General features: G+C 54.2%; 1 protein-coding gene across 1 annotated transcript; it reads left to right on the top strand.

The window, feature by feature from the left end:
• The first annotated feature begins 8215 nt into the window (after positions 1-8215).
• On the top strand, positions 8216-20138 carry LOC139240403 (CD276 antigen homolog). The gene is made up of 5 exons (XM_070868901.1): positions 8216-8428; positions 11236-11293; positions 14531-14875; positions 16772-17116; positions 17997-20138. The coding sequence occupies exons 1-5, from the start codon at positions 8351-8353 to the stop codon at positions 18074-18076; spliced, it is 906 nt and encodes a 301-aa protein (XP_070725002.1). The 5' UTR covers positions 8216-8350; the 3' UTR covers positions 18077-20138.
• Positions 20139-21841: the final 1703 nt, after the last annotated feature.

Genomic DNA, 21841 nt, shown 5'->3' with positions numbered 1-21841 from the left:
GTGAATGTACCGTCTGGTTATGTTTATGGACAGAAAGCAGATTAACGGTGAACGGTTGTTGTTCAGACTGGAGGGAGGTACACAGTGGTGTCCAAGGGGTTGCTGTTGGGATCACTGCTCTTTTGATGTATATTAATGACCTGAACTTGGGTATGTGGAGCATCATTTCAACGTTTGCAGATGAGACAGAACTCGGAAATGTAATAAATAGCGAGGTGGGACGGGAACAGACTTCAAGAGGTTCGAGATTGAGAGTGACTGAATCAAAGAATGGAATCATAGACATTTACAGCACACAAGGTGGCCATTTGGCCCATTGTGTCCGCGCCGGCTGACAAAGAGCTATCCAGCCTAATCCCACCTTCCAGCTCTTGTTCCGTAGCCCTGCAGGTTACTGCACTTCAAGTGCATAGGCAAGTGCTTTTTAAATGTGGTGAGGGTTTCTGCCTCTACCACCCTTTCAGGCAGTGAGTTCCAGACTCCCACCACCTTCTGGGTGAAAAAAAGCTTCTCAACTCCCTTCTAAACCATCGACCAATTACTTTAAATCTATGCCCCCTGGTTGTTGACCCCTCTGCTTAGAGAAACAGGTTCTTCCTATCCATTCTATCCAGGCCCCTCATAATTTTATACACCTCAATCAGGTCTCCCCTCAGCCTCCTCTGTTCCAAAGAAAACAACCCCAGCCTATTCAAACTTTCCGCGTAGCTAAAATTCTCCAGTCCTGAAACATCCTTGTAAATCCGGAAACCTCGGGACGGAGTCCGTTCTGGATCCCGAGTATTTCTGGATTTCTGAACGTCTTTGCGCCGAGGCGAGGGGAGGTTGGGTGGCCGGAAGCTGGGGGAGGTCTCGCAGAGGCCGGTCGGGCAGCAGTACTGAGGGAGTGCTGCACTGTCGGAGGGGCAGTACTGAGGGAGCGCCGCACTGTCGGAGGGGCAGTACTGAGGGAGCACCGCACTGTCGGAGGGGCAGTACTGAGGGAGTGCCGCACTGTCGGAGGGGCAGTACTGAGGGAGCGCCGCACTGTCGGAGGGTCAGTACTGAGGGAGCGCCGCACTGTCGGAGGGGCAGTACTGAGGGAGTACCGCACTGTCGGAAGGGCAGTACTGAGGGAGTGCCGCACTGTCGGAGGGGCAGTACTGAGGGAGTGTCCCACTGTCGGAGGGGCAGTACTGAGGGAGCGCCGCACTGTCGGAGGGGCAGTACTGAGGGAGCGCCGCACTGTCGGAGGGACAGTACTGAGGGAGCGCCGCACTGTCGGAGGGGCAGTACTGAGGGAGTGCCGCACTGTCGGAGGGGCAGTACTGAGGGAGCGCAGCACTGTCGGAGGGGCAGTACTGAGGGAGCGCCGCACTGTTGGAGGGGCAGTACTGAGGGAGCGCAGCACTGTCGGAGGGGCAGTACTGAGGGAGCGCTGCACTGTCGGAGGGGCAGTACTGAGGGAGCGCAGCACTGTCGGAGGGGCAGTACTGAGGGAGCGCCGCACTGTCGGAGGGGCAGCACTGAGGGAGTGCCGTACTATCGGAGGGGCAGTACTGAGGGAGTGCCGCACTGTCGGAGGGGCAGTACTGAGGGAGCGCCGCACTGTCGGAGGGGCAGTACTGAGGGAGCGCCGCACTGTCGGAGGGGCAGTACTGAGGGAGCGCCGCACTGGCGGAGGGGCAGTACTGAGGGAGTGCCGCAATGTCGGAGGGTCAGTACTGAGGGAGCGCCGCACTGTCGGAGGGGCAGTACTGCGGGAGTACCACACTGTCGGAGGGGCAGGACTGAGGGAGTGCCGCACTGTCGGAGGGGCAGTACTGAGGGAGTACCGCACTGTCGGAGGGGCAGTACTGAGGGAGCGCCGCACTGTCGGAGGGGCAGTACTGAGGGAGCGCCGCACTGTCGGAGGGACAGTACTGAGGGAGCGCCGCACTGTCGGAGGGGCAGTACTGAGGGAGCGCCGCACTGTCGGAGGGGCAGTACTGAGGTAGTGCCGCACTGTCGGAGGGGCAGTACTGAGGGAGCGCAGCACTGTCGGAGGGGCAGTACTGAGGGAGCGCCGCACTGTTGGAGGGGCAGTACTGAGGGAGCGCAGCACTGTCGGAGGGGCAGTACTGAGGGAGCGCCGCACTGTCGGAGGGGCAGTACTGAGGGAGTGCCGCACTGTCGGAGGGGCAGTACTGAGGGAGTGCCGCACTGTCGGAGGGGCAGTACTGAGGGAGTGCCGCACTGTCGGAGGGGCAGTACTGAGGGAGTGCCGCACTGTCGGAGGGGCAGTACTGAGGGAGCGCCGCGCTGTCGGAGGGGCAGTACTGAGGGAGCGCCGCACTGTCGGAGGGAGGTACTGAGGGAGCGCCTCACTGTCGGAGAGGCAGTACTGAGGGAGTGCCGCACTGTCGGAGGGGCAGTACTGAGGGAGTGCCGCACTGTCGGAGGGTCAGTACTGAGGGAGCGCCGCACTGTTGGAGGGGCAGTACTGAGGGAGCGCCGCACTGTCGGAGGGGCGGTACTGAGGGAGCGCTGCACTGTCGGAGGGCGGTACTGAGAGAGCGCCGCACTATCGGAGGGGCAGTACTGAGGGAGCGCCGCACTGTCGGAGGGCGGTACTGAGAGAGCGCCGCACTGTCGGAGGGGCAGTACTGAGGGAGTGCCGCACTGTCGGAGGGGCAGTACTGAGGGAGCGCCGCACTGTCGGAGGGGCAGTACTGAGGGAGCGCCGCACTGTCGGAGGGGCAGTACTGAGGGAGCGCCGCACTGTCGGAGGGAGGTACTGAGAGAGCGCCGCGCTGTCGGAGGGAGGTACTGAGGGAGCGCCGCACTGTCGGAGGGCGGTACTGAGAGAGCGCCGCACTATCGGAGGGGCAGTACTGAGGGAGCGCCGCACTGTCGGAGGGAGGTACTGAGGGAGCGCCTCACTGTCGGAGAGGCAGTACTGAGGGAGTGCCGCACTGTCGGAGGGGCAGTACTGAGGGAGCGCCGCACTGTCGGAGGGAGGTACTGAGGGAGCGCCGCGCTGTCGGAGGGAGGTACTGAGGGAGCGCCGCGCTGTCGGAGGGAGGTACTGAGGGAGCGCCGCGCTGTCGGAGGGGCAGTATTGAGGGAGCGGCGCAGTGTCAGAGGGGCAGTACTGAGGGAGCGCCGCACTGTCGGAGGGGCAGTACTGAGGGAGCGCCGCACTGTCGGAGGGGCAGTAATGAGGGAGCGCCGCACTGTCGGAGGGACAGTACTGAGGGAGCGCTGCGCTGTCGGAGGGGCAGTACTGAGGGAGTGCCGCACTGTCGGAGGGGCAGTACTGAGGGAGTGCCGCACTGTCGGAGGGGCAGTAATGAGGGAGCGCCGCGCTGTCGGAGGGACAGTACTGAGGAAGCGCCGCACTGTCCGAGGGGCAGTACTAAGGGAGCGCTGCACTGTCGGAGGGACAGTACTGAGGAAGCGCCGCACTGTCAGAGGGGCAGTACTGAGGGAGCGCCGCACTGTCGGAGGGACCGTACTCAGGGAGCGCCGCACTGTCAGAGGGGCAGTACTAAGGGAGCGCTGCACTGTCGGAGGGACAGTACTGAGGAAGCGCCGCACTGTCAGAGGGGCAGTACTGAGGGAGCGCCGCACTGTCGGAGGGACCGTACTGAGGGAGCGCCGCACTGTCAGAGGGGCAGTACTGAGGGAGTGCCGCACTGTCGGAGGGGCAGTACTGAGGGAGTGCCGCACTGTCGGAGGGGCAGTACTGAGGGAGTGCCGCACTGTCGGAGGGGAAGTACTGAGGGAGCGCCGCACTGTCGGAGGGACAGTACTGAGGGAGCGCCGCACTGTTGGAGGGGCAGTACTGAGGGAGCGCCGCACTGTTGGGGGTGCTGTCTTTCGGATGATGCATTAAACCGACGCCCCGTCTGCCCTCTCGGGTGGATGTAAAAGATCCAGTATTTCGAAGAAGAGCAGGGGAGTCCTCCACGGTGTCCTGGGGACAATGCCTATCCCTCATCCAACATCCAAAACAGATTATCTGTTTGTGTATTTCAGTGCTGTTTGCAGGACTTTGCTGTGCAAATTGCTGTGAAATAAACCCTAAAAAAGCAAGCATTTTTAATGTAGGAACCATCTTGAAGTGTTGCGAGAAAACTGAAAAGTGAATGTACCTTTCCGCGATGCTATGGGCTGTTGTTTGGGGGTCTCTCCTCGTGCTGCGATGATTTGGGAGATGTCTGGCTGTCCGTGTGGCCTCAAGACACACGACTTTTGATTACTCCAGGATCAACTGGACCTTCCTCATCGTTGCGACTGAGTGTACTTCAGTGTCCAGGACACACTGAACCCTCCATTGGTTGCTGCTGGGTTTGTTCCAGTATCTTAGACACACTGAACATCATCATGGCTGTGGCATTTTCACCACACACTCTCTCTTTACCATAATCGGTACTTGTTTCGTCTACCCCGGCGAGCGGAGGCTAGAATTCCAGTCTCTGAATACTGGGTTGACGTCGGGCGAGGTCACCCCGCTCCCCATCGTATCTAGCCGGCCCCTCCTGGTCGGGCCTTGTTCGTCAGGCTGAGGACCCGTCCATGTAAAAAGGGTCTTCCTGATGGAGCACAATCTACTGGGTGTCAAAGCAGGAGAAGGAATGAGCTGCCTCATTGTTCAAATAACAATTCTGGAGATGTCGCTGGTGAGGCCGACATTTATTGCCCATTCCCTCGTCGCCCCTGGAGAAGGTGGTGGTGGACCTTCTTGAACCGCCGGCGTCCCGTGCGGTGAAGATGCTCCCGCGGCGCCGTTAGGTCGAGAGTTGCGGGATTTTGACCCAGTGGCGATGACGAAACGGACGATATATCTCCGAGCCGGGGACGGTGTGTGTGAGACTCGGAGGGGGAACCTGGAGGCGATGGTGTTCCCATGCGCCGGCTGCCCTTGTCCTTCGAGGAGGGGGGCTGGAGGTGGCGGGTTTGGGAGGTTTTGTCCAAGGACGTGGCGCCGAACACAGAAGAGGAATCATCATCGGCTGTCCCTTGGAATCGAGGAAGACTTGCTTCCACTCCTGAAGTGAGTTGTTTGGTGGCTGAACAGTCCAATACGAGAGCCACAGTCCCTGTCACAGGTGGGAAATATAGTCATTGAGGGAAGGGCTGGGTGAGACTGGTTTGCCGCACGCTCTTTCCGTTGCCTGCCCTTGATTTCTGCACGCTCTCAGCGTTGAGACTTGGAAGTGCTCAATGCCCTCCCGGATACACTTTCTCCACTTAGGGCGGTCTTTGGCCAGGGACTCCCAGGTGTCAGTGGTGATGTCGCATTTTATCAGGGAGGCTTGCAACGTTTCCGCTGCTCACCTTTGGCTCATTTGCCGTGAAGGAGCACCACATAGAGCACTTGCTTTGGGAGTCTCGTGTCTGGCATGCGAACTATGTGGCCTGCCCAGCGAAGCTGATCGAGTGTGGTCAGTGCTTCAATGCTGGAAATATTAGCCTGGACGAGGACAGTGATGTTGGTGCGCCTGTCCTACCAGGCAATTTGTAGGATCTTGTGGAGACATCGTTGGTGATATATCTCCAGCGACTTGAGGTGTCTTCTGTACATCGTCTATGCCTCTGAGCCATACAGGATGGCGGGTATTACTACAGCCCTATAGACCATGAGCTTGGTAGTAGATTTGAGGGCCTAGTCTTCGAACACTCTTTTCCTCAGGCGGCTGAAGGCTGCACTGGAGGCGGTGTTGAATCTCTGCATCAATGTCTGGTTTTGTTGGTAAGAGGCTTCTGAGGTATGGGAAATGGTCCACGTTGTCGAGGGCCGACCGTGGATCTTGATGACTGGGGGGCAGTGCTGTGCCGCGAGGACAGGTTGGTGGAGGACCTTTGTCTTATGGATGTTTTGTGTAAGGCCCATGCTTTATTATGCCTCAGTAAATACATTGAATATATTCTGGAGTTCAGCCTCAGAATTTGTGCAGACGCAGGCGTCGTCCACGTACTGTAGCTCAGTGACAGAGGTTGGGGTGACCTTGGTTAAACAGCTTCCCACTGGTTCTGCAGTTTAGTTCCACTCCAGCGGGGAGCTTGTTGACTGCAAGGTGGACCATGACAGCGAGGAAGATTGAGAAGAGGTTTGGAGCGATGACACAGCCCTGTTTGACCCCGGTCCGGACATGGATTGGGTCTGCAATGGATCCATTGATAAGGATCACGGCCTGCATGTCGTTGTGGAGCAGGCGAAGGATGTTGACAAACTTTTGGGGGCATCCGAAACGCAGGAGGACACTCCATAGACCCTCGCAGTTGACAGTGTCAAAGGCTTTTGTAAGGTCGAAAAAGGCCATGTATAAGGGCTGGCGCTGCTCCCTGCTTTTTTCCTGCAGCTGTCGCGCTGCAAAGATCATGTCCGTTGTGCCCCGTAGGGAACGAAATCCGCACGGTGACTCTGGGAGGAGCTCCTCGGCCACAGGGTGAAGACGGTTGAGGAGAACTCTAGCGACAACTTTCCCAGTGGCTGATAGCAGAGATTCCCGTGTAATTGCCGCAGTCGGACTTGCCCCCTTTTTTAAAGATGGTCACGTTCATTGCATCTCTGAGATCCCCCGGCATGCTCTCCTCCCTCCAGATGAGAGAGATGAGGTCATGTATCCACGCCAACAGCGCCTCTCCACCATAAGTTAGCACCTCAGCAGGGATTCCATCCTTGTTGTTCTTGAGCTGTTTTATGGCTCGTGCAACATTGGGGTTTCACTGAGGTGGTGGCGGGTCGCATGCTGCGGGATGGAGTCGAGAACACTCGAGTCAAAGGCGGAGTGTCGATTGAGGAGATCTTCGAAGTGCTCCTTTCAGCGTGTCCTGACTGCCTCAGTGTCTTTGATGAGTGTTTCCCCGTTCTTGGCCAGCAGTGGGGTGGGGCCTTGGGAGTTTGGACCGTAGATGGCCTTGACTGCGATGAAGAATCCTCGCATATCGTGGTTGTCAACCAGTTGTTATATCTCCTGTACTTTCTCCATCCACCACATGTTCTTTAGGTCCTGGGTTTTTTGTTGGACCTCAGCCTTGAGCCGTCTGTAATGTTGCTTTGCTGCTCCCGAGTTGGGTTGTTACTTGAGGTTCAAAACTGCTCTGCGCTTGTGGTCTATTAGTTCTTGGATCTCCTGATCATTCTCATCAAACCAGTCCTGGTGTTTTCTGGTTGAGTGACCAAGTGTCTCTTCACAGGCACTGGTTATGGAGGCCTGGAGGGCAGACCAAGCGCTGTGGGCATTCAGCATCTCAGGGTCATCAAGGAACGCCAGGTTAGCTGTGAGGCGCTGGCTGTATAGGGCTCTCTCAGCTGGGTCTCTAAGTGCCCCGGCATTGACTTTATTGCGGCACTGTTTCTGCTGTCCCCTCTGCTTTGGGTCTATGTAAATATCGATGATGGATCGGATTAGGTGGTGGTCCGCCCAGCAGTCGTCAGCTCCTGTCATGGCGCGGGTGATGCGCACATCCTTGCGATCCCTGGCTCGGACGGTGACATAGCTGAGCAGGTGCCAGTGTTTGGAGCGAGGGTGTTGCCACGATGTCCCTCTGGCGGAACAAGGTGTTGGTGATGAGAAGTTCATGTTCTAGACTTTTTGTCAGGAGTAGAGTACCGCTGGAGTTGGCTTTCCCTGCGCCCCCCCCCACCGCCCCTCTCTGCCAATCAGGCCTCCCCAGAGAGCTGTGCCTTTGCTGCCACGGAGTCCCTTCGATCGGTTAAATGTCGGCCACTGAGTCCCTTCGGCCAACTCGAAGCCGGCCTCTGAGTCCCGACCAGAGGAGGGGGGGCTGGAGATGGCGGGTTTGGGAGGTTTTGTCCGAGGATGTTGGGGGCCGGGCACAGCGGAGAAAGGAAACTTGTCCTCCTTGTCCTGTCGCCCTCCTCGAGGTAGCCTCAATTGCAGCCAATAAACTCATTCTCCCACTGAATAACTCCATTAGGGTAAATCCAACTGCTTCTCCCAGCTGACTGAACATTTCCCCCTCAACAGCCCCTTCTCTCCGCTCCCTGAGGGGGATTTGCCCCAATACACTCAGCTTCCAATTCTCAAACCAAGCTTTTCCCCGCCAAACGGTTTGTGCTCGCGGGGGGGGGGTCGCGGCCCGGGAGGCAGCCGGCCAATCAGGGGGAGCCGGGCAGCCGCTGTCACTCAGCGGGCCCCGCCCACTCTGGCCGCGCGCGCCCTCCACTCCAACGGCTCGCTGTGCCGCGCGGCGGAGTGGGCGGGGCCCGCTGAGTGACAGCGGCTGCCCGGCTCCCCCTGATTGGCCGGCTGCCTCCCGCCGCGCGCGGCTCAGCGAGCGTTGGGCGGGGTCAGAGTGGGCGGGGCCAGTGTTGGGCTCCACAGCCCGCCGTCTCTCAGTGTTTGTCTCCAGTCACACAATGGGCAGAGCACAGAAGGAGGCCATTCGGCAACACGTGGAGACAGGCCCGACCGACAGGCCCCTGTGTCTGGGAAAGGTCAACTCACTTTTCACTTTTCTCCCATCACCACAGAAAAAGTCTTGTGTTTAAAGGGTGGCTTTCCTGTCAAGTGACACAGTGCTCCCTCAGTACTGCCCTCCGACAGTGAGGTACTCCCTCAGTACTGCTCTCCGACAGTGTGGTACTCCCTCAGTACTGCCCTCCGACAGTGTGGTACTCCCTCAGTACTGCCCTCCGACAGTGCGGTGCTCCCTCAGTACTGCCCTCCGACAGTGCGGTGCTCCCTCAGTACTGCCCTCCGACAGTGAGGTACTCCCTCAGTACTGCCCCTCCGACAGTGTGGTACTCCCTCAGTACTGCCCCTCCGACAGTGTGGTACTCCCTCAGTACTGCCCTCCGACAGTGTGGTACTCCCTCAGTACTGCCCTCCGACAGTGTGGTACTCCCTCAGTACTGCCCCTCCGACAGTGTGGTACTCCCTCAGTACTGTCCTCCGACAGTGTGGTACTCCCTCAGTACTGCCCCTCCGACAGTGTGGTACTCCCTCAGTACTGCCCCTCCGACAGTGTGGTACTCCCTCAGTACTGCCCTCCGACAGTGTGGTACTCCCTCAGTACTGTCTTCCGACAGTGTGGTACTCCCTCAGTACTATCCTCCGATATGTGGTACTCCCTCAGTACTGCCCCTCCGACAGTGCGGTGGTCCCTCAGTACTGCCCCTCCGACAGTGCGGTGCTCCCTCAGTACTGCCCTCGGACAGTGTGGTACTCCCTCAGTACTGCCCTCCGACAGTGTGGTACTCCCTCAGTACTGCCCGCCGACAGTGTGGTACTCCCTCAGTACTGCCCTTCCGACAGTGTGGTACTCCCTCAGTACTGTCCCTCCGACAGTGTGGTACTCCCTCAGTACTGCCCTCCGACAGTGTGGTACTCTCTCAGTACTGCCCCTCCGACAGTGTGGTACTCACTCAGTACTGTCCCTCCGATAGTGTGGTACTCCCTCAGTACTGTCCCTCCGACAGTGTGGTACTCCCTCAGTATTGCCCCTCCGACAGTGCGGTACTCCCTCAGTACTGTCCCTCCGACAGTGTGGTACTCCCTCAGTGCTGCCATCCGACAGTATGGTGCTCCCTCAGTACTGTCCCTCCGACAGTGTGGTACTCCCTCAGTACTGCCCCTCCGACAGTGTGGTGCTCCCTCACTACTGCCCTCCGACAGTGTGGTACTCCCTCAGTACTGCCCTCCGACAGTGTGGTACTCGCTCAGTACTGCCCTCCGACAGTGCGGTACTCCCTCAGTACTGCCCCTCCGACAGTGCGGTACTCCCTCAATACTGCCCCTCCGACAGTATGGTACTCCCTCAGTACTGCCCTCCGACAGTGTGGTACTCCCTCAGTACTGCCCTCCGACAGTGTGGTACTCCCTCAGTACTGTCCCTCCGACAGTGCGGCACTCCCTCAGTACTGTCCTCCGACAGTGTGGTGCTCCCTCAGTACTGTCCCTCCGACAGTGCGGCGCTCCCTCAGTACTGTCCTCCGACAGTGCGGCACTCCCTCAGTACTGCCCCTCCGACGGTGCAGCGCTCCCTCGGTACTGCCCCTCCGACAGTGCGGTACTCCCTCAGTACTGCCCCCTCCGACAGTGCGGCACTCCCTCAGTACTGCCCCTCCGACAGTGCGGCACTCCCTCAGTACCGCTGCTCAATGACTGACCAAGAGGCAGCTGGTGCTTTGCTTCTGAGAGTGGGGAGGAGGGAGGGGGAATGAGAGTGGGGAGGAGGGGGGGGGAGTGAGAGTGGGGAGGAGGGGGGGGGGGAGAGAGCGTGGGAGGAGGGGGGGAGAGACAGAATGGTGTGAGGGGGGAGAGAATGTGTGGGGGGAGGGGGGAGAGAGTGAATGGGGAAGGGGTAGAGAGTGAGAGATTGGGGGGAGGGGGAGATAGAGAGAAGAGGGGGTGAGAGAGAGTGGGGGGAGGGGAGAGAGAGAGAGAGTGGGGGGATGGGGAGGGGGTAGAGAGAGAGGAGGGGGTGAGGGGGAGAGAGAGAGAGGAGGGGATGAGGGGGAGAGAGTGGGGAGATAGTGGGGGGGGAGGTGGGAGTGAGAGTGGGAGAAGCGGGGGGGGAGAGGGAGAGTGTGGGGAGGGGGAGAGACAGAGAGTGGGGGGGTGCTGCGGGGGGAGAGAGAGAAAGTGAGGGGGAGGGGGAGAGAGAGTCTGGGGGGAGAGAAAGAAAGAGAGTGGTGGGGTGGAAAGTGAGCGAGTGAGGGATAGGAGGGGGCAGAGTGAGTGTAGGGGAGGGAGAGAGGGAATGGTGGGTGGGGGGAGTGTTCGGGGTGTGGGGTGTGATGGGAAGAGTAGTAGGGAGAGGGAGAGAGTGTGTGGGGATTTGGGAGGGAGAGAGAGAGGGTTGGGGAGAGAGAGATTGCGAGAGAGAGTATCGGGTGGGGGGGAAGAGAGGGAGAGTGGGGCGATGAAGAGAGAGTGAGGCGGAGAGAGGGACACTGCAGGTACGGTGAGTAGGCGAGGGGTGGGTGTTAGGGGGACATGCCCCGCCCAGGCCCAGCCATTTGTGTTTCTCCCTCTCACTTTTCTCCACCTGCCCCCCATCCCCCCCATTGCCCCTGGGGGCAGAGTCCCCTAAAGGGGTTTTGACGAGGCAACTCCTCACCAGGCAGAGGGGGAAGGGTGAGAGAAGATTAAATCACAAACTCTCACTTACAGCAAGTGGGACATTGGAACAATTGATGGGCGGAGGCACAGATCCTCTTGTCAATCATCACCCCGGGGAAATGAACCTGAGCAGGAGGCAGGAACTGTGCAAAGGTTTCACTCTGCTTTCTTGTTGCAGGGACTCACCTGGCAGAACCTGCTGCTGCTTCTGCTTCTGAATACTGCTGGGGTGTCGGGTAAGTGCTGTGACTCGAGGAAAAAGGCCTTCTCCTCAACCCGGGTTTCAGTCATTCTCTGTCCTTACGTTTCCAAACTATCTGTTCATAAATAGGCCTTTCCTCCACAGAATCACAAAATCCGAGAATCACAGTAGGAAGCCATTCGGCCCGTTGAGTTTGTGCCAGGTCTCTGCAGTCCGACTCCCCCGCCTTTTCCTTGTAGCCCGACAAATTGTTTCCTTCAGGTACTTATCCAATTACCTTTTGAAAGGCACAATTGAATCTGCCGCCACCACCCTATCAGGCAGTGCATTCCAGATCCTAACCACTCGCTGCGTAAAAACGTTTTTCCTCATGTCGCCTTTGTTTTTCTGCCAATCACCTTAAATCTGTGTCCTCTGGGAACGTTTTTTCAGAATTGGACACACTGCTCCAATTGAGGCCAAACCAGTGTTTTATACAGGTTCATCATAACTTCCTTGCTTTTATACTCTATGCCTCTATTTATGGATCCCGGAATTCCGTGTGCTTTTTTTAACCATCTGTATGGATCAGAGACATGGACCATGTACAGTAGACATCTCAAGTCACTGGAGAAATACCACTAACGACGCCTCCGCAAGATCCTACAAATTCCCTGGGAGGACAGACGCACCAACATTTGCGTCCTCGACCAGGCCGACATCCCCAGCATTGAAGCACTGACCACACTTGATCAGCTCTGCTGGGCAGGCCACGTCGTTGGCATGCCAGACTCGAGTTTCCCAAAGCAGGCGCTCTACTCGGAACTCCTTCACGGCAAACGAGCCAAAGGTGGGCAGAGAAAACGTTACAAAGACACCCTCAAAGCTTCCCTGAAAAAGTGCAACATCCCCACCGACACCTGGGAGTCCCTGGCCAAAGACCGCCCGAAGTGGAGGAAGTGCATCCGGGAGGGCGCTGAGCACCTGGAGTCTCATCGCCGAGAGCGTGCAGAAATCAAGCGCAGGCAGCGGAAGGAGCGTGCGGCAAACCTGTCCCACCCTCCCTTTCCCTCAACCATTGTCTGTCCCACCTGTGACAGGGACTGTGGTTCTCGTATTGGACTGTTCAGTCACCTAAGGACTCATTTTAAGAGTGGAAGCAAGTCTTCCCTGATTCCGAGGGACTGCCTATGATGATGATTTTATCCACTGTCTCAACCTGCCCTGCCACCTCCAATGATTTGTGCATATATACCCCCAGGTCTTGTACATCTCTGTCTGGCGTAAAAATAAAAAAGGGAAGGTGGCTCAACCGTGGCTATCAAGGAAAATCAGGGATATATTAAAGCCAAGGAAGTGGCATACAAATTGGCCAGAATTGGGATGCAGTCCATCAGTCAGGGCCTGATGGACTGCATCCCAGAGTACTTAAGGAGGTGGCCTTGGAAATAGCGGATGCATTGACAGTCATTTTCCAACATTCCATAGACTCTGGATCAGTTCCTATGGAGTGGAGGGTAGCTAATGTAACCCCACTTTTTAAAAAAGGAGGGAGAGAGAAAACAGGGAATTATAGACCGGTCAGCCTGACATCGGTAGTGGGTAAAATGATGGAATCAATTATTAAGGATGTCATAGCAGCGCATTTGGAAAGAGGTGACATGATAGGTCCAAGTCAGCATGGATTTGTGAAAGGAAAATCATGCTTGACAAATCGTATGGAATTTTTTGAGGATGTTTCCAGTAGAGTGGACAAGGGAGAACCAGTTGATGTGGTGTATTTGGACTTTCAGAAGGCTTTCGACAAGGTCCCACACAAGAGATTAATGTGCAAAGTTAAAGCACATGGGATTGGGGGTAGTGTGCTGACGTGGATTGAGAACTGGTTGTCAGACAGGAAGCAAAGAGTAGGAGTAAATGGGTACTTTTCAGAATGGCAGGCAGTGACTAGTGGGGTACCGCAAGGTTCTGTGCTGGGGCCCCAGCTGTTTACACTGTACATTAATGATTTAGGCGAGGGGATTAAATGTAGTATCTCCAAATTTGTGGATGACACGAAGTTGGGTGGCAGTGTGAGCTGCGAGGAGGATGCTATGAGGCTGCAGAGTGACTTGGATAGATTAGGTGAGTGGGCAAATGCATGGCAGATGAAGTATAATGTGGATAAATGTGAGGTTATCCACTTTGGTTGTAAAAACAGAGAGACAGACTATTATCTGAAAGGTGAAAGATTAGGAAATGGGGAGGTGCAACAAGACCTGGGTGTCATGATACATCAGTCATTGAAGATTGGCATGCAGGTACAGCAGGAGGTTAAGAAAGCAAATGGTATGTTGGCCTTCATAGCAAGGGGATTTGAGTACAGGGCCAGGGAGGTGTTACTACAGTTGTACAGGGCCTTGGTGAGTCCACACCTGGAGTATTGTGTTCAGTTTTGGTCTCCTAACTTGAGGAAGGACCTTCTTGCTATTGAGGTAGTGCAGCGAAGGTTCACCAGACTGATTCCCGGGATGGCGGGACTGACATATCAAGAAAGACTGGATCAACTGGGCTTGTATTCACTGGAGTTCAGAAGAATGAGAGGGGATCTCATTGAAACGTTTAAAATTCTGACGGGTTTAGACAGGTTAAATGCAGGAAGAATGTTCCCAATGTTGGGGAAGTCCAGAACCAGGGGTCACAGTCTAAGGATAAGGGGTAAGCCATTTAGGACTGAGATGAGGAGAAACTTCTTCACCCAGAGAGTGGTAAACCTGTGGAATTCTCTACCACAGAAAGTTGTTGAGGCCAATTCATTAAATACATTCAAAAAGGAGTTAGATGTAGTCCTTACTACTCGGGGGATCAAGGGGTATGGCGAGAAAGCAGGAATGGGGTACTGAAGTTGCATGTTCAGTCATGAACTCATTGAATGGTGGTGCAGGCTCGAAGGGCCGAATGGCCTACTCCTGCATCTATTTTCTATGTTTCTATGTCTCTCTGTTCCTGCACCCTCCACATTGCTGTATAAATAAAACCAGAAAATGCTGGCTGTACTCAGCAGGTCAGGCAGCATCTGTAGAGACAAACAGAGTTAACGTTTCAGGTCAATGACTATTGTCAGAACCGTCAGCATGCTATATAAATGGTGCTTGTTGTAAATAGTACATGCCTGAGCTTCAGCCTTCTCTCACAGCACTGAAAGCAGTGAGTTACTGGTCAGAGCTTCTCGGAGTGTAACCGTGTGAAGCTTGGCTGTAATGTACCAGCAGGGAGGTTCTATCTGTGCTGAAATACTTTCAATCTTTTCCAGGTTCTTTGCCTGTCATAGTTTCTGGGTTTGTTGGGGGGCAGGTTGTGCTGCCCTGTACCTACAAAGGGAACATCCCAGTTAAAGATTTACACGTAGTCTGGCAAATACCCGGGCATGCAGTTCTCCACAAGTTTGTCAATGGCAGCGATGATTTGACACGGCAAGACCCGCAGTTCAGAAACAGAACAAAGCTCTTCAAAGATCAACTGGAATACGGCAACTGGTCAGTTATGCTCTCTGACCTCAGGGAGTCCGACCAGAACTTGTATGAGTGTCAGATTCTCAGGAGGAAAGGTGGTGGCTTTTCTTGGGAGCAAGAAGTCTCAGTCCAGCTTTCTGTCCCAGGTGAGTGGTTTCTGTTTCAGGATTTCTGCATTTAATCTCTGATTTATGTGTAGCGTAGTACAGGGGTTATGTTACTAGATGAGTAATCCAGAGAACAAGAGTTCAAATCCCACAACGACACTTTGAGAATAAATCTGGAAATACAAAGTTAGTTCCAATAAAAGAGACCATGAGCTGTTGGATTGCCTTAAAACCCAACGGGTTCACTAATGTCCTTTAGGGAAGGAAACCTGCCATCTTTACCCGGTCTGGTCTACATGTGACTCCAGTCCCGCACCAATGTGGTTGGACCTTTCACGGCCCCCTGATGTAGCCCAGCAAGCCAATCCGTTGCATCCAACCACTAGAGAATCAGCATTTTACTGAACAACCCAGGCATCGAACCAGGACACAGCAAAGGCAAACCCAGCCCAGTCGACGCTGCAAAGTCCTCCTCATGAACATCTGGGGACTGGTGCCCAAGTTGGGAGAGTTCTTTGACATAGTCATACTCCCAGAATCAACCCTACAACCCAACATCTCTGGGTATGTCCTGTCCCACCGGCAGGAGAGACCCACCAGGGGTGGGGACACAGTGGTATACAGTCGGGTGGGAGTGGCCCCAGGAGTCCTCAACATTGAGTCTGAACCCCATGAAGTCTCACGGCTTTAGGTTAAACATGGGCATGGAACCCTCCTGCTGATTACCCTCTACCGCCCTCCCTCAGCTGATGAATCAGCACTCCTCCATGTTCAACAGCACTGGGAGGAAGCACTGAGGGTAGCAAGGGCACAGAATGTAGAGTGGGAGACTCTAATATCCATCACCAAGGGTAGCTCGGTGGTAGCACTGGCCGAGCCCTGAAGGACAGAGCTGCCCAACTGGTGATAAGAACATAAGAAATAGGAGCAGGAGTAGGCCATTCGGCCCCTCGAGCCTGCTCCGCCATTCAATAAGATCATGGCTGATCTGATCATGGACTCAGCTCCACTTCCCTGCCCGCTCCCCATAGCCCCTTATCCCCTTATCGTTTAAGAAAGTGTCTATTTCTGTCTTAACTTTATTCAATGTCCCGGCTTCCACAGCTCTCTGAGGCAGCGAATTCCACAGATTTACAACCCTCAGAGAAGAAATTTCTTCTCATCTCAGATTTAAATGGGCGGCCTCTTATTCCAAGATTATGCCCCCTAGTTCTAGTCTCCCCCATCAGTGGAAACATCCTCTCTGAATCCACCTTGTCAAGCCTCCTCATAATCTTATACATTTCGATAAGATCACCTTTCATTCTTCTGAACTCCAATGAGTAGAGGCCCAACCTACTCAACCTTTCCTCATAAGTCAACTCCCTCATCTCCGGAATCAACCGAGTGAACCATGGAAGGTTGGAAGGTTGGAAGTAGTCACTGGTGCTCTCTCTGAAGACCGATTCTGTGAGTGAGTGGTGTGGGTCACCGTTACCTGGAACCGCTCCTTAAACTACCTGCAACTGTTATTTCTGCTTCTGAGCCTCCCGTTCCTGTCCCTCAGTTACTGAACACTGAGGATTCCCGCTTCCCACCAGCATTAGTGTTTCTGGAAGTCTGTGGGGAAGTCCGAACCCTCCTGTCGGGAATCGGACGGGATTGGGAGCAACGCTGGCTGACATCACCGGAGAGTAATATTGTCCCGGGTGTGAAACCAGCGTTCCACCCGATCCCGAGCAAAGAGTGACAGAAGAATGATGCTGCCTTACACGGGACTTGTCATTATAAATAGTACAGGCCTGAGCTTCAGTCTTCCCACAGAGATGGAAGCAGTGAGTTACTGGTCAGAGCTACTCGTAAATTGAGTATCGCAGTGTAACCGTGTGAAGCTTGGGCTGTAATGTACCAGCAGGGAGGTTCTATCTGTGGATAAATACTTTGAATCTTTTCCAGGTTCTTCGCCTGTAACAGTTTCTGGGTCCGTTGGGGGGCAGGTTGTGCTGCCCTGTACCTACAAAGGGAACGTCCCAGTCCCAGATTTACAAATACTCTGGCAAATATCCGGGCATGAAGTTGTCCACAGGTTTGTCGATGGGAGCAATGATTTGACAGAGCAAGACCCGCGGTTCAGAGAGAGAACCAACCTCTTCAAAGACCAACTGGAACATGGCAACTGGTCAGTTATGCTCTCTGACCTCAGGGAGTCCGACCGGAACATGTATGAGTGTCACATGCTCAAGAGGAAAGAAGCGAACTTTGATTGGGAGCAAGGTGTCTCAGTCCGTCTCTCTGTCACAGGTGAGTGGTGGGTACCGTAGGGACTGGAGTGCATCATCATCCCTTGCAACCAAATTTTAATTTGATTTTAAATGTCTGAAGTTTAATTTATGCCGGTTTTAGTGTTCCCCCACTTTAATCAGGAGGCACTTGTTTTAACGATTTAATTGTCTTCAACTAAAATCGTTGTAGCCCAGCAAGCTAATCCATTGCATCAATCCACTGAAAAGAAAAAGAAGCATTTTACTGAACAACCCAGGCATCGGACCAGGACACAGCAAAGGCAAACCCAGTCCAGTCGATGCTGCAAAGTCCTCCTCATGAACATCTGGGGACTGGTGCCCAAGTTGGAAGAGCTGTTTGACATAGTCATACTCCCAGAATCAACCCTACATCCCAGCCTGCTCCATCACCATCCCTGTCCCACCGACAGGACAGATCCATCAGGGGTGGGGACACAGTGGTATAAAGTCGGGTGGGAGTGGCCCTGGGAGTCCTCAACATTGAAGACAATGGGGAGTAATATTGTCCCGGGTGTGAACCCGGCGTTCCATCTGATCGCGTGACTTTCCCGACCCGCAAATGAGTTTAAAATTCCCCCCTATTCCAGCGGGCTGTTGGGTTAAATTGTAGGGAGGCTGCTCGTGGTCAGTGTCCAGTTATCTCTATCGGAAAGCCTGTATCGATCACATTGTGGGGCAGTGTGTGTGTGTGCAAGGAGCTGTGGGATGGCCTGGTGTGTGAGATTATTGGAATCTAACCTCTCACATCGCTCCCGGGCTAGAATTGACCAGGGATCTATTTGTGCTGGGGGTGGTTCTGAAGCACTCGGTGCTGAAGGTCTCTGCTGTTAGCTTTGTGAGTGTGTCCTGGTCTGTTAACGGCTTCATTCTGTCTCTAGGTTCTGGAAGCTCTTGCGGAGTAATTGTTGGATTGGGAATCGGAATTCCTCTTCTTCTTCTTGTTGGAATTGGGGATTAGGTGAACCGACACCGACAGTGAGTTCGAGAATGTGCTGCAGTTTCCATTGTTGATTCTAGTTTTGTTCTATTAAAGATGTTGTGTGCACCGCTACACTTTGAGCTGTGTGGGATTCTGTTAACATAACCTGCACTTTGCTGGTTTCTCTCTCCTAGGACACACAATAGAGATTCCAGCAATCTGTAAAAAGGGACTGCACTGTGCCTGGGTCAGGGAGGGGCAGATCAGCCCGCTATTGTGCTCATTGTTGAATCATAGAACAGTGCAGTACAGAAGGATGCCATCTTATGGAGTGACTCCTGGTGGAAAGTCTGAGCTCAGGATTGGGATCAGCAGTCACTTCCCACTCTGACCAGCACAGTCTCCGCAGAGAGAAACTCCCAATGGAAATGTTGTCCCTTTACTGCAAAAACTGTCCGATCAGTGTTTTACTCTATGCATTAACTCTTGGCATTACTGTGAGACTGTGTCCAAACCCTATCTCAGGAATACCTTCAGCTGTGTAACCCATTGATCACTCCCTGTGTATTATATCTCAGTATTACTGTTACAGACTGTGTCCAAACCCTGACTCAGGAACACCTTTAGCTGTGTAACCCATTGATCACTCTCCCTGTGTATTATATATCAGTATTACTGTTACATACTGTGTCCAAACCCTGACTCAGGAACACCTTTAGCTGTGTAACCCATTGATCACTCTCCCTGTGTATTATATATCAGTATTACTGTTACATACTGTGTCCAAACCCAGTCTCAGGAACACCTTTAGCTGTGTAACCCATTGATTACTCTCCCTGTGTATTATATATCAGTATTACTGTTACATACTGTGTCCAAACCCAGTCTCAGGAACACCTTTAGCTGTGTACCCCATTGATCACTCTCCCTGTGTATTATATATCAGTTTGACTGTTACATACTGTGTCCAAACCCTGTCTCAGGAACACCTTTAGCTGTGTAACCCATTGATCACTCTCCCTGTGTATTATATATCAGTTTGACTGTTACATACTGTGTCCAAACCCTGACTCAGGAACACCTTTAGCTGTGTAACCCATTGATCACTCTCCCTGTGTATTATATCTCAGTTTGACTGTTACATACTGTGTCCAAACCCTGTCTCAGGAACACCTTTAGATGTGTAACCCATTGATCACTCTCTCTGTGTGAGAGATGATAACGTCCCAAATAACCCACCAATGAGCGGGAACAACAGGCACTTTGTTTATTATTTTCCCTGTTGACGGTGTGGGCGGGTCTGGCAGGACCCCATTTCTTGACCATCGCGACCTGACCCACTGCAGTCCTTGTGGAGAAGGTGCTCCCACATTGGGGAATGTGGGAAGAGGCTTCAGAACCTCCCTCTGCAGCATCACCTACTGGCCAGAGCGAGTAATTACATTATTGCCAGCAACTGCTTCATGTGCAGAAATAATTCTGAATGTTTTACATATGTCTTGACACGGCTGACACTGCCTCAGTGAGCAAAAATGATGTGTGTGTATAATATATACCCGGATTTTCCGGAGCATATGTAAACCCTACAAGTTTGGGTTTTTCACACGCGAAGCACATGCACGAAACCCCGGTACTTGTGATTTGTCAAGGACTTTGTTGACAGATCGTAGCCACCCCCAGGAAAGGGCATTCACGGACGGAGAGTTGGACTATTTACTCAACGACTGCCCCGCAGGAAAGTGTAAATGAATATAAAATAATTTAAATTATTCCGTACAGAATCCTTATAACCATGAATGGGGATCCCCTTTAATTGGTTGGGCCGGCCCACGTGATCCCAGGGGAGCTTGCGAACTGCCTGCGCCCCTGGGTCTCTACGCAGGCCGACACGTAGAGCCCAGGAGCGCGAGTCCACGTGGATCCTGAGGCACCAGGTCGGCGCGGATTTTATTGGCGGATCGGAGGCATTTCCCCGCGGGAAGCCTCTGACCGCAAATTCAGGCCCATTGTATACAAATAAATGTATATAATGTGTCTATCTCTCTCCTGTAAAGTCGAATGTCACTTTTCTATATGTACATTTGAAGCTGTGATTAAAGAGCAGACATGTTTATCCGAGTGAATGTACCGTCTGGTTATGTTTATGGACAGAAAGCAGATTAACGGTGAACGGTTGTTGTTCAGACTGGAGGGAGGTACACAGTGGTGTCCAAGGGGTTGCTGTTGGGATCACTGCTCTTTTGATGTATATTAATGACCTGAACTTGGGTATGTGGAGCATCATTTCAACGTTTGCAGATGAGACAGAACTCGGAAATGTAATAAATAGCGAGGTGGGACAGGAACAGTTCAGGAGGTTCGAGATTGAGAGTGACTGAATCAAAGAATGGAATCATAGACATTTACAGCACACAAGGTGGCCATTTGGCCCATTGTGTCCGCGCCGGCTGACAAAGAGCTATCCAGCCTAATCCCACCTTCCAGCTCTTGTTCCGTAGCCCTGTAGGTTACTGCACTTCAAGTGCATAGGCAAGTGCTTTTTAAATGTGGTGAGGGTTTCTGCCTCTACCACCCTTTCAGGCAGTGAGTTCCAGACTCCCACCACCTTCTGGGTGAAAAAAAGCTTCTCAACTCCCTTCTAAACCATCTACCAATTACTTTAAATCTATGCTCCCTGGTTGTTGACCCCTCTGCTTAGAGAAACAGGTTCTTCCTATCCATTCTATCCAGGCCCCTCATAATTTTATACACCTCAATCCGGTCTCCCCTCAGCCTCCTCTGTTCCAAAGAAAACAACCCCAGCCTATTCAAACTTTCCGCGTAGTTAAAATTCTCCAGTCCTGAAACATCCTTGTAAATCCGGAAACCTCGGGACGGAGTCCGTTCTGGATCCCGAGTATTTCTGGATTTCTGAACGTCTTTGCGCCGAGGCGAGGGGAGGTTGGGTGGCCGGAAGCTGGGGGAGGTCTCGCAGAGGCCGGTCGGGCAGCAGTACTGAGGGAGTGCCGCACTGTCGGAGGGGCAGTACTGAGGGAGTGCCGCACTGTCGGAGGGGCAGTACTGAGGGAGCGCCGCACTGTCGGAGGGGCAGTACTGAGGGAGCGCCGCACTGTCGGAGGGGCAGTACTGAGGGAGCGCCGCGCTGTCGGAGGGACAGTACTGAGGGAGTGCCGCACTGTCGGAGGGGCAGTACTGAGGGAGCGCCGCACTGTCGGAGGGGCAGTACTGAGGGAGTGCCGCACTGTCGGAGGGCAGTACTGAGGGAGTGCTGCACTGTCGGAGGGGCAGTACTGAGGGAGTGCCGCACTGTCGGAGGGGCAGTACTGAGTGAGCACCACACTGTCGGGCTGCAGTACTGAGGGAGTGCCGCACTGTCGGAAGGACAGTACTGAGGGAGCGCCGCACTGTCGGAGGGGCAGTACTGAGGGAGCGCTGCACTGTCGGAGGGACAGTACTGAGGAAGCGCCGCACTGTCAGAGGGGCAGTACTGAGGGAGCGCCGCACTGTCGGAGGGACCGTACTGAGGGAGCGCCGCACTGTCAGAGGGGCAGTACTGAGGGAGTGCCGCACTGTCGGAGGGGCAGTACTGAGGGAGTGCCGCACTGTCGGAGGGGCAGTACTGAGGGAGTGCCGCACTGTCGGAGGGGAAGTACTGAGGGAGCGCCGCACTGTCGGAGGGACAGTACTGAGGGAGCGCCGCACTGTTGGGGGTGCTGTCTTTCGGATGATGCATTAAACCGACGCCCCGTCTGTCCTCTCGGGTGGATGTAAAAGATCCAGTATTTCGAAGAAGAGCAGGGGAGT

This window comes from Pristiophorus japonicus, chromosome 31, assembly GCF_044704955.1.
Source record: "Pristiophorus japonicus isolate sPriJap1 chromosome 31, sPriJap1.hap1, whole genome shotgun sequence".
Taxonomy (NCBI): domain Eukaryota; kingdom Metazoa; phylum Chordata; class Chondrichthyes; family Pristiophoridae; genus Pristiophorus; species Pristiophorus japonicus.
The sequence above is the reverse complement of the archived record's forward strand: the minus strand, read 5'-3'. Positions and strand labels throughout refer to the sequence as shown.